Here is a 12,129-nt window from a genome sequence, read left to right as displayed (position 1 = left end):
CTGTGCGATGCGGCCCGCTCGGTCGAGACCCAGCTCTCCCTCCATCTGGGAGAGACCTGAGGGCAGCACTAATCATTAATAATTACGACGCTCAAAGTACTTAAATTATCAAACAGCAGAACAAGCCTTACTTTGATTTTTTTTTTTTTGTCCACGTAATTAGTGGAAGCTGCAAAGAGATCATGTTCAGAGCCAAATTATCTCCAAGGTGTAGAGAGGGCTAACGCTGGCCTGCATCTCCCAGTCAAGATCATCAGCAGAGCAAGATGTGAATTTACAAGAGAGTTTTGGAAACGATATGTGCCAAATCAGACATGCTTTCAGAAATAAATCAAAGCTTGAGGTGAAAAACTTTACAGCAGATTTGTAAAATACAGGAAGACTGTCCAGAAACTCCATAGAATATTGAGTTAGAGCAAAAACAAAACATTATTAGCCATATAATAATGATGACATGTAGTGTGAAATATCACTTCAGTGCACATAGCATAAAAAAACCTAATTAATCTCATTAAATGTAGGTTATTTCTCATTTGAACTGTTGAAATTGTACACGTTAAAACCATAAATAGATGATTTTTCTAAGCTTATAGAACGTGTTAACTAAGCTGAATTTTGGGGAGGAAATTTTCATTTTAATTAGTTGGAAATAAATAAAATGGGTTTCCTATGCCTCTGGGATTAGGCAGCTTATTGAAGGCAGACTCTGCAGGGTTCCTGCAATTTTTTCATGCTAAAATTAAACATTACTCCAGACTCAACTTTCCAGTCTTCTGTAGTCATTTTAAATAATAAATACAACTAAAACCTTCACGATGAATTTATGGCAGATGTGTGTACAGTGGGCAGGGTTTGCATATGGGCAAAAAAAAGAAAGAAAAGACAGAATGTAAAAAACTGGAGAATAAAAAATATAAGAAAGAAAAAATGGAGGCAGATCACAAGGAACGGTGCAAGAGAAGAAGGGACCAAAACCAGGGCAGAAACAAGGAAAGGAGAAAGGACACAATGTAGGAAGGACAGACAAAATCAAGGTAGAACAAAATAAAGAAAAATAGAAAGAGGAACACAAATAAGAAATGGAGAGAGAACATAAACGAGGGACAAAAAGAAAGAATTGAAATAAAAACAGAAGGAAGATTCAGAAATAAGAAAGAACACAGCATGTTTATATTTCTGCATTTCTGCATTTGGCAGATGCTTTTATGCAAAAAAAACCTGCTATTGAAGATGTAACAATGCAGTTAAAGTCAGAGCTAAAAATGAGCAATTTAAAAGGAATCCTCTAATTTGACGATGTAGAAAAAGAGTGTACGCTCAAAGGGAAATGCAGAAAAATTATTTTTAACCTGTTTTTTTTTTTTTTTTTTTTTACTTGTTCATACTTATCCAGACCTGGAAAACATTGAAACCAAGTACCTTGGTTTTCCAGGCTGCATGGAAACCCTGACAGTTCCGGTTTTACCTCAAATGCTTTCATTTGTATTTCTGTAACATTGTGCTCAAATGCTTTTTATCTATTGAGGAATAAGAAGTAATTAAGTTGATCAACTTTATCTTAAATATTAAATGTTAAATTTAGGGATAAAGTGCCATTTCTTGTGCTTGCAAGCTGGAAACGAAAACATAGTAAAGTGAGTTAATTTCTCACATCTTGTGAATTTTTGATAATAAGAGCAGACTTTCCTGCAGTAAGCCATAAGCGGATGTAAAATAACCCACATGTCCTGCTGATAAGTAAAATCAGAGAGCTGGAATAAGTTTATTCTAAAACATGAAACCATCTTTCTTATAGTGAACAATCTGAACATCCTTTTTAAACATTTGTTTCCACTAATTGCTTCACAGAGTAACATTATTTATCCCAAAATCTCATCCTCCCCTTTTCAATTACACTGAGTAAAAAACCAAAAAAAGCATGCAGGTACACATGCAAGCTGCACCAAGTGGTGCTCTCATTAAGATAAAACAATTACAGATAACAATGGTAATGAGGTGCTGGTAACAATTCCTAATCAAGACATACCTTTTAATGAGGTGGGCTCTGCTGTTCACATAACTGGAATCAATGGAATAATTCTCCGTCTGAAAGAGAGTGATGAAGAGGGAGGGAAGGAGGGACGGATGATGGGGGCAACACAGAGAGGTACTTTTAATAATGGAAGCAACCAAAATAATGTTAGCAGTAATTGGCTTTCAGTTGAAATGTTATTTTACACAAAGGCCCTGGTGAGCAGCCTCGGCTTTCAAAGGGCTGATTCCTATTCTCTTTCAAAGCACACACGTAGAGAGGCTGACTGAGAGCTGAGAGCAGCAGAGGAGAGTGCTGCAGCGAGCGCAGCCGCTCTTCTCCTCGTTGCCCTCCCCGCTCTCGATCCCATGCTCCCTCCCCACCCTGCCGGTCAGCCCACTGTCTTTAAAATGGAGTCATTAGGGAGGACAGACTATCATGTAGATAGGAGAAGAAGCAGAAAGGTTCTCCTTTTCTCCCTCACTCTCTCTCTCTGAACTCCCTGCTTTTCCCATGTTGGAGAAGACATTAATGTTGAAATATTAAATAAATAAATAACTGTAAGAGCAGTAGATGAAATTAAGAGAGTACCGGGGGAATCTTAACTCCGCGATTGCACAATGAAAAGGCTTTCAGAATATGCATTCAATAGATCTCTGACCCATATTAAAGAACACAGTTAAAATGGATCCTTTGGTCAATTTTTCCCACATTTATTCAGTTAGTAGAATCTATGACAAAAGGAATGAGAGTACTTTTGTGCAGGTAGCCCCTCCACATCTGCCAAACATCTACTGACTCTAGGTGAGACGTCAGAGAGCAGTGGCAAATCAAAGACCTCTCCGAGGAATTTCCCCGTTCTGCACCAGGCCAAGATATGACTCCTCAGACAAAGTCGGACACGAAGCAGGAGTTTCTGCAGAAAGAAAACAGTCTTCACTTAAAATTCCACAGAGGAGACACTGTATCCTGATAAAGCCCGAGTCAACGGCTGATTTCCGAGGAAAGTGTAGCGTACCGGCATCAAAGCCTTGCTGAAAGAAGAAAACCCTCTTTCCTAATGTTAAGAGAGGTTAATGCGGCTCTGGAGCACAGTTGCTGATCATCAAGTGGACCAACTATTCGACGCAGGCCTGCTGTTGAGGCAGCAGTGGGCCTGCGCAGCTGTCATACACATTGACAAAACACATTTGGACTGAAATGGAGTATGACTGTGCAAATGCTGACCTTGTTAGAAGGTGACTGGCTTCAACACTTTGACTATTTGGATTGCTACAAGGTTCCAGCCAAGATAAATGTCATTTAAGGAAAAAATAAAAGCACAAGCAGAAAGCTAATCATTAACAGGTGAGGTCAGATTTTGACCAATTCATGCCAAATCTAGTCATTTGTTACCTTTTCAACAATAAGAACGCCGATTCTGGTTGGCTATTAGCATTAGCCTGATATGTGGTGGCTAGCTAAACTTATCCAATCAGCACTCCAAAGCCATATTGTTTCTTTAGTACATTTACTACCAAAACTGTTGGTAGAAGTAGCACAACTGTGCACAAAGATCTCACTTTTTGTTATTTGTTTAGGTGAAAGCTAGGATTAGCACTGAAGCTAGCTGTTCCCGAAAGTTAGAAACGAATCATTTTAAAACATCCCAATGCTTAAAAAATAAGACAAAGCTCTTATTTTTTTAATAATCTTTTACTTTTACCCTGTGATAACCATCAGACAGATAATGACTATAAACTGTGGTATTTGGTGTCACCATCAGCCACCATTGCTTGGAAGTGCGTCATAGTGCTTCACAAATTTTGTAAGCCAGTGCCACACTAGGATGTCTAAACTCATCTTGGCACAAACTAATTGAGGAAGTTGGAACCGTTCAGCCTTGAGAACTGCCTAGATGGCTTAAATTCAACAAGGTCAACAGGAGATTTTGGTCTACGTCAACAAGACAGCATCACAGAGTTTCTGCAGATTTGTCAAGGAGTCAAAAGTCCTGATCCATTTCATCACAGAGGTGATTTAATGGCTTGAGATCTGGTGACATCTGAGCTACTGGACAACTGAAAAATCATGCCCATGTTCAAGAAATTAGTTTGAGATGATTTGAACTTTGTGGCATGGTGCATTTCCCTGCAGGAAGTATCCATCAGAGGATAACAACACTGATATTTAAGCAATGCTAAGTTGCTACTAGTAGAGAGAAAGTAAGCCAGGAAACTACAGCAACACTTATTACAGCACGACATAAGTCAGGACGGATCCATGCTTTCATGTTGTTTACAGCAGATTCTGACCCTACCAGCTAAAGAGACTAATTGGACCAGGAAAAGTTTTTTGATCTATAATCATCTAATTTTGGTGAAGTAAAATCAACTGTAGCTTCAGTTTCCTGATCTTAACAGACCTGGTGTGGCTTCAACCCTTCATATCATTCAGTCTGTCCATTCTCCTCTAACAAAGCATTTTGTCCACACACTTGCCGCTTTGTGGCTCTTTTCTCTTTTTCAAACATTTCTCTGCAAACCCAAGAGACGGTTTTGTGTGAAAATCCCTTTAGATCAGCGGTTTCCGAAATACTCAGACCAGTCCGTATGGCATCAACAGCCATGCCATATTTAAAGCCCGCTAAATCTCCTTTATTTCCTGTTCTGATGCTTGTTTGGAACATCAGCAAGCCGCCTTCACCACATCTAAGCCTAAATGTGAGTTGCTGCCATGCGATTGGCTGATTTGGATTTGGGCCTTTTTGGAAAACTTGAGTTTCTGAGGTGTGTCCATCTTTCAAAGTCCACCAAACTTTGATAAATCACGAGACGAGCTAACACAGGCACAGGATGTTTACTTAATAACAATGCATCATATTGAAATTCCTTTTACCATTTACCCCTAATTAAACTTTAAGTCATTACTGTAGAGGATAAATCATGAGAAGGAATGTAATTAACATTTTAGTAGTATCAAATAATCTAGGGCACGCAGTGTTTGTTCATTTGTATTACCCCTGACTCCTCCTGCTCCCATTCGGCTTGACTCCATTAAATATCAAAGTTAACAGTAGTGGCAGAATAATGCAAGTCAAATTCTTTAATTAATTCATAAACAGGGGTAAATTTTTCAAATGCACCTGTATGGGTAGGTTTATCAGAGATGTGTCCCATGGCAGAGCCATGAATGGGGATCACAGTATACGAGGACTAAAGTTTGTATAATGCAGAAATTATGCACTGTGTAGTTTATGCATAATGTTTTGTGTTGCACTTGCACGGCGCTTTGATCCCAGCACACAAAAATTAAACTGCCTCATCTGCCACAGTGGCTGCACATCCACTGAGAGACTAATGAAAATGCAAGGCATGAGTAACAAGAGGAAAACTTCATTTAAAAGACCAGATAGAAAATATCTTGTGAATGTCACTCAGTGGCAGCCTGTAATTGGTTTGGTTGGCATGTTTTGGGTGAGAACGGCCCGCAGAGGATGGCGGCAACCCCCCACTCAACACCCACCCAACCCCCCACTCTCACAACCTGTCCCTGTCCTGAAATGGGTGGTCAATGGTTATTTTTTATGAGGGCTCCAGCAGGTTCCTCACCGGTTCAAGTCCTGAACCGTTCCTGACTCAAATCAACAGTTTTCAGGGAAAGAAGGACAAAAGAGAGGAAGGAAACAGAGAAAGACTGAAGCAAGGGAGTGAAGAAAGTATAAAATGAAAGGCTAAAGGAAACTGGAACAAAAGAAAGAAAAGAAGAAATAACAATAAAGAAGAAAGGAAAGAAGGGAAGGAGAAAGAAAGGGAAACAAAACAGCCATGAGGGAAAAGAGAGTAAGAACAAAGAAAGAAATAAAGAAGGAATGAAAGAAAGAAAGTAATAAAGAAAGAGAGAAAGTAAGAACAAAACAAAGAAGGAAGGAAGAAAGGAAGGATAGAATGAAACACCAAAAAGAAAAAAGTATGGAAAGACGAAAGCAACAGCAAGAATGAAGGAATAGCAAAAAGGATAGAAATAAGAAAAGGAAGAACAGCAAAAAAGAAAGAAGGAGAGAAAGGCAGGAGAAAGACATGAAAGTTGCAAAATGAAAAAAGATAAAGAGCAAAGAGAAAAGAAGAAGGAAACAAGACAGCCAGGATGGAAGAATATGAACAATAAATGACCAAATAGAAAGACAATAAGGACGGATGGGTGAAGGACAGGAAAAGGGAACTGCAGAAGAAAGGATGTAATGAAACGAAGGACAGAGAGAAATAAAAGACTAAAAAAGAAAGATGGAAAGAAAGTAGGAAGCAAAGAAAGAATGGAAAGAGGAAAGATGAAGGACAAAATGAAGATATAAAACAAGGAAGAAAAACAGAAAGAGGCAAAGGAAAGAGGGCACAACAAAAAAGAGAAGAGAAACAAATTAAAAATAAGAGGGAAAGAAAAAAGCATAGAAAGACAAATGTATGTAATAGATTAGATAATGAAGAGTGGAAAAATATTTTTCTATTTTCTTTGTCATACTTATCGAGACCTGGAAAACGCATAAAGTCAATACTAATCCCGCCTGGCGTCTGAACCCTGACAATCGGTGCATTGAGGAAGCTCCATTACTTCCACTTCAGCTATTCCTCCAAACTCCAGTTCCCCATTAATCAAGGTATGTGGCCCATTTTCCTCTGTTTATTAAATTGTCAAAGGGAAATAAACAATGAATCATCATGGGGGGGCATAACCTTGGGCACCGATGAGCCAGTCAAGAGGGCCTATTCTGGGGAGGAATCAGATGCTTCAGTCAGGGCTTCCTGTAAAGAAATGCAATGTCCTCCCCCACGTTTCAGACCCACCTCACTCTGGAGGACGCGTCAATACGTCTTGCAGGGAGGTCAAGTTTCACGCAAGACGATCGCGGACTGCTTAACTACAGCGTGGATGCCACAAATGGCCGCCTAATCAGGTTGGACAATGTGTTGTTGTGATCTGAGCGGCCCCAGTTCAGCGGCCAGAGTCACTCTATCCCTCTAATTATTGTTCCGTTTCATCCAAACAACTGGAGGCAGGGATGTAGTCCCCGGTGTCACCCAGTGACTGATGGGTAGTGTCAGGGCGAGCGGAAGGAAGAAGTGGAAAGAGATTGGAGGGGAGGAGGGTGAATGGGTGCAACCTGCCCAACAGGAGCGTCGGCGCAACCCAGCAGCTTCCCACTTTTCAGCCGTCTCTTCTTTCCCTCCATCAAAACCAGAGGGAGCGCTGGGCTCGCTTCCCTGCGACTGAGAGGAAAAGCAATCTCCTCGCCTAGTTGCTGCCATAAGATTTGATTTGCCTTCCTCTCAGCGTGACAATTGCTTCGGCAGTCTGGATGCAAGTGTATTCATTGTATGGGGGCTCGGGCGGGAGCATCAGTGTGAAGAGGGAGGGCGCCAGGAGGGGTGAAGGCACCAGTTGTTACACCAGTAAACACCCGACAAGTTCAGCAGATGTCACACCGATAGGAGAGGGAAGGGAGGGGAAAAAATGTGACACAGCTGGTTGACTCTCTGTACCATCAAAGCTGATTGAAAGCCAGATTTAAACCGGAAAGCAAGCTGCGAAACACTTTTTCTTCTCCGTTTTAAAAATGGAAACAAAACACCAAACGGATTGACATTTATCTGTTTACAGAGTTCTGACCCCGCCACAACCGCAAAGCAAACAATAAATCCTTTAAAGTTAACATTTGAGACAAATTGCATTTAATAGATCGAGGGCGGCGGGAATAGAGGGGCAGCAACACTGAGCACATATGGAAGAAAAACTGATTCCCTCATGTCTGTCTGCCATGGATGCAACTCTTTAATGTCATCCATTTAGCTGACAGAGAACATCCAGCCATGCTGTTTGTGGAAAAACTAATGTTCTCGCCGAAACGCAGGCTTTAAACATACAGAACAACAGACGAGACTGAACCTATTAAGACTGTCGGATGAAATTTGTCTGCTACGGTTTGTATTTAAGCAGCACTAGGCTGTGTCTCAGCCTCCTCTCTGCCCAGGAAGGAAATATTACATGTGTTGCCCTTTATCCACGTGCAAAGTAAAAAAAAAATAAAAAGAAGTCGGCGCATGGGAAAACAGTCATAATAACCACTTAAAGATTCATACAAATTGACTTTTTGCTTAACTCTATGCACCAAAATAGGGAGAAAAGTGGTTAGCTGCTCAGTGAGCTTTTTGGTTTTATTTTCTTTAATCAAAACCAAAATTTGCATTTTATTTCTGATATCTGGAATATAACAATCATTGCATCAGTCCTTTGGCACACATTGCTGCAATTAGGATTATTTGTGATATTTCCTGTTTTGCTAAAGCTGCTTTAACTCAAGGTTATGAAGCTGTGAGAACCTCCCAGCAGCTCACGCCGAGTGCAAGACGGGAATATTTCATACGAGCATTTGCTCTTTTCATGTAGTTCTGCAGCGCAGATCGAGGCTGCATTGTGAGCGCTTGGACTAGCAGGCAACTTTTTGATTCCCTACACAGTGTCTGTGAAAAGAAATGCTTCACTTTGAGCCTCCTGCATGTCAGCGTTCCTCCACACACACACACACACACGCACACACACACACACACACACACACACACACACATGCGCTCTCCGTTTCCTATTTGGAACAAAAGCACCACTCCAACAATCCCTGACTCACAAGTCTGTGCTGGCGCCTGACGTCCCCGCCTCTGGGTCTGCATCCAGCCGTGCCTCTAAGCGGCTCCGATTCAGGCGGCATGACACCCACGGACAAGACGCAGATGATGAATGCACCTGTTTGCGGCGGACCTGCGCTTTGCTCACCTTCCGAGAGAGGAGGAATGCTCCTCGGCTATCGCAGACCTTTTGCTCCCTCCCCCTCTGTGACCAACATCAACACCTTCAACTTGATTATAAGATTTCTCATAGACCTCTGCCATCTGCTAGATTATAGATTCCCCTCTTCCTTTAGAGAGGGCAGAGCCCCAGAGGGAGGATCAGTGGTAAAAAGGGTGAAAGAGTGCCTGAGGCGCAGCTATGGCTGTGGATGGGATTACATTTTCTATTTCTGCCTCCTCAAAGAGGCCCAGCATGATGAATACAGAGAGTTGTTACCATTTAATATCAACTGCCTTCCCTGCAAACTCAAATTATACACAATCAATTGTGACAGAAGGGTACACGTGTGACGAATAACCTGCCACATTCTCTGCATCATTTCACTTCATCACACATAAGTTCACCCCAAACCCCGTCGCTCATTGGGAAATCAATCACGCCACGGAAGTGAGTGATTCTGTGGAGAGGTTTTAAAAACATTTTGTCGCTCCGCCGTCGCTTGTGCCGCACTCTTTGCGAGTTGATGACAAAAAAGCGGCCGAGAGGTCACACTCAGCCCTGACCACCAGTGCTCGGCATTGTGTGGTCGCGCTAAATAACAGGCTTTCAGCAAAACAATGAGGCTTGAAACACAACGGCACTTCCTGCTTGCGTTTCCTCCTCGCTTTTCACGCCTTCGCCCGTGAAAACTGAGGAAATATTTTCCCATTCAGACCAAAAACAATCAGCCGCTGTTCCACGACGCCGTTGTTTTTTTGCACCACCTGTGCACCAGCCACCCACATTCAAATCTGCATATCACTCGGCTGCCTTTCAACCGCGGCGCACAGACAAAAAGTGCAGACCAGTCTCCACATCTCTCAGGACCACAGGCTCCACAGAAGTCCAGTTAGTAGGAGATGTGATTAATTATACATACATTGATAGAAACAGCATTCATTATTCATGAGCTTCTCAACGTCAAAGCTATTTCCCTCCCTCTCAGAATGATGAAAAGATTTTAAATAATAGCACCCGTTTGCAGACGTCTGCATTCCAGCGGAGACGCCTGACGCTGAAAAGGCTTAAAGTTGGAGCTGCTGTCTTAGCAGGGAATCACCGCTTGGGCCCCCGACGTGTTTCAAACTGTTGGTGGCGTTCAGGGTGCGAATTACACATTCCCAGGCAGGGTGGGTCGATTTTGAGTTGGCAAACCTTGAAAACAATTGTGTCTCAGTAAACTTTTTTCTTTTTTTTTAAGATTTCAAGAAATCAAATCCAAAGGTTTTCTAGTCAGAAATCACTTAAAAACTAAATGCCAGAAAATTACACCATGAACAACCAAATCAGACCTGCACAACAACACATCAGCTGATGTTTCTACCTAACATTTACTGCAGCTCTGTTGTTTTCCTGGAAATAAAGAAACGATCCAACTAGTTAATCGATCTGCTGTGTTTCTGGGAATGCGTAAATGAGCAGAAAAATGTTTTTGCTCAATTAGTAACACCTAAAAATAACTGTCTTTTGTATGGAAGGTGCAATGCCTTATTGCACGTCTTTTGTAATGCAGCACAAATGTTATCACCAGAGAAGTCAGGACGTTACAGGTTATTTTGAGTTTTTCTCACATGCAATAAAAACCACACACCAAATGAAAACAAAGATGTCACTTAATAATTATCTGACTACATCTTAGAGTAATTCATAGAGAACATAAATTGAAAGGTGGTCAGTTTATCCTTAATTTATTAAAGTAATGCAAGCTGTCCTGATGCAGCAGAACTCTGTGAATGTCACATGCTTGCAAAGTCTTCATTTCCTCAAAACGTGGCTTTCAACATGTCACAACGCAAGGCAAAATGCATGAATATGAAAAAATATATTTAAAAATGAATGCAATAAAGAAGCTCAGAGTGATTAAATCCTAAAATTTTCTTCAGTGACTTATTTCGGATCAGCGGACTGTGGTGTATCGGTGGAGACGTTTGTTTGGAAGAGGTGGAAATTTAAGAAAGATCAGGTTCAGAGATAATTTAAGGCATCTGAAATTGTACCATTAGATTCTTCTAAGTTATTTATGCAGCCAAACAGAATATGAATGTTTTACACCCAAATCTGGTTGTTGTTGGGTTCCAAGATTTCATTTGACGGAAAAAGCCCCACTTCCTCCTTCCAATTCACATAATACGGGTGTTTTGTTTTGCCTTTTTGTGTCGACACAAGGCTGGTGCTTTTAAGCCGTTTAGATGGAGTTACAGTGTCCATTAGAGTGAATAGGGGTGTACCGCTTCAATCTGGGAGGATAGAGTTTCACTTAACACCTGTTCAGTGGTCAGGGCTGCATTCGCTGTCAGACCCAGAAAACTTCTGCTCCGCCGCATCATTATAATTCATGGTTCAACAGGGAGAAAAGCAGGGAGGGAGGAAAGCGACTATCTGCGCTGGTTTCTAAAAGAAATCGGCTTACTTTTCTAAAAGCCTGGGGAGCCCAATCAAATTCAAATAGCAGGGAACTTCCCCTCCAGGCAAGTCTTGAGGGATTTTCTTTAATTTGGATGTCAGACTCAAAAGTTTGCACACTCCTCTCATCCTAAAATCCGTTAATGTGCATATATGGCGCCACAAGAGAGCTAGGTGGTAATTTTTTTGAACAGACTTCGGAAACACTAAGGAGCCAGTCTAATCCAGGTAGATTTGTGGTTTCCGTTCCCCCCCAGGAATAGGCATTACAAACATATTCTTTTCTTAGCAGTCATTTAATTTCTTTCTTTCCTCAAAGAATCACTAGATAGCGATTTCTGCTTTGCGTTGTGGCCTACATCAGCCACAGTGTTGAAGGGGATGTTAAATTAGAAATATTCCCAAAGGTTCCTCCCGCCTCCCCTGGGCCGGGCCTTAAAAATAAACACTCAGAAACACTGCAGATTATGTAAACACATTTCTCTTAAACGCTTACGCGAGAGCAGCGGCTGAATCAACAGCACTTCTTTCACTCACTTTGGAAATCAGTAAGCAAAAGAGCACATTTTTAATAAACCCGGCGAGGATGACAGAAACTAGAAACCCGAATCGACTCGTCTTCTGCGGCGAGGAGAAAGGAGTGCAGGAATTTCTCTCGGCAGCTTAAAGGTGGCTGCCACTCACGTCGGCGCAGCTGTAGTCTCCCTGTCTCCCCTGCCCTCCCTCCCTGTCTTTTCTTTCTCTCGCTCACTGTGACAAGGCATCTTTCCAGACATTTTAGTTTGATGGAGATTTGCAGCAGCTCATTACAGACTGGGAGGCTCTGTGAGCGGATGCAGTCACTCGGAGATGGATTGAGT

The 12,129-nt window shown here is 41.7% G+C and overlaps 1 protein-coding gene across 7 annotated transcripts in view; it reads right to left on the bottom strand.

Moving 5' to 3' along the window:
- pcdh19 (protocadherin 19) overlaps window positions 1-12,129 on the bottom strand; it is an 80,180-nt gene that overhangs the window by 36,798 nt on the left and 31,253 nt on the right. For all 7 annotated transcript variants that reach the window (XM_007573641.2, XM_007573642.2, XM_016661565.1 and 4 more), the window contains exon 3: window positions 2,027-2,085. In XM_007573641.2, the coding sequence (XP_007573703.1) occupies window positions 2,027-2,085 (59 nt within the window). The remainder of the gene's footprint in view (window positions 1-2,026; window positions 2,086-12,129) is intronic.

The sequence above is a fragment of the Poecilia formosa genome, unplaced genomic scaffold (genome assembly GCF_000485575.1).
Source record: "Poecilia formosa unplaced genomic scaffold, Poecilia_formosa-5.1.2 Scaffold336, whole genome shotgun sequence".
Taxonomy (NCBI): Eukaryota; Metazoa; Chordata; class Actinopteri; order Cyprinodontiformes; family Poeciliidae; genus Poecilia; species Poecilia formosa.
This window is presented reverse-complemented; position numbering and strand designations above follow the sequence as displayed.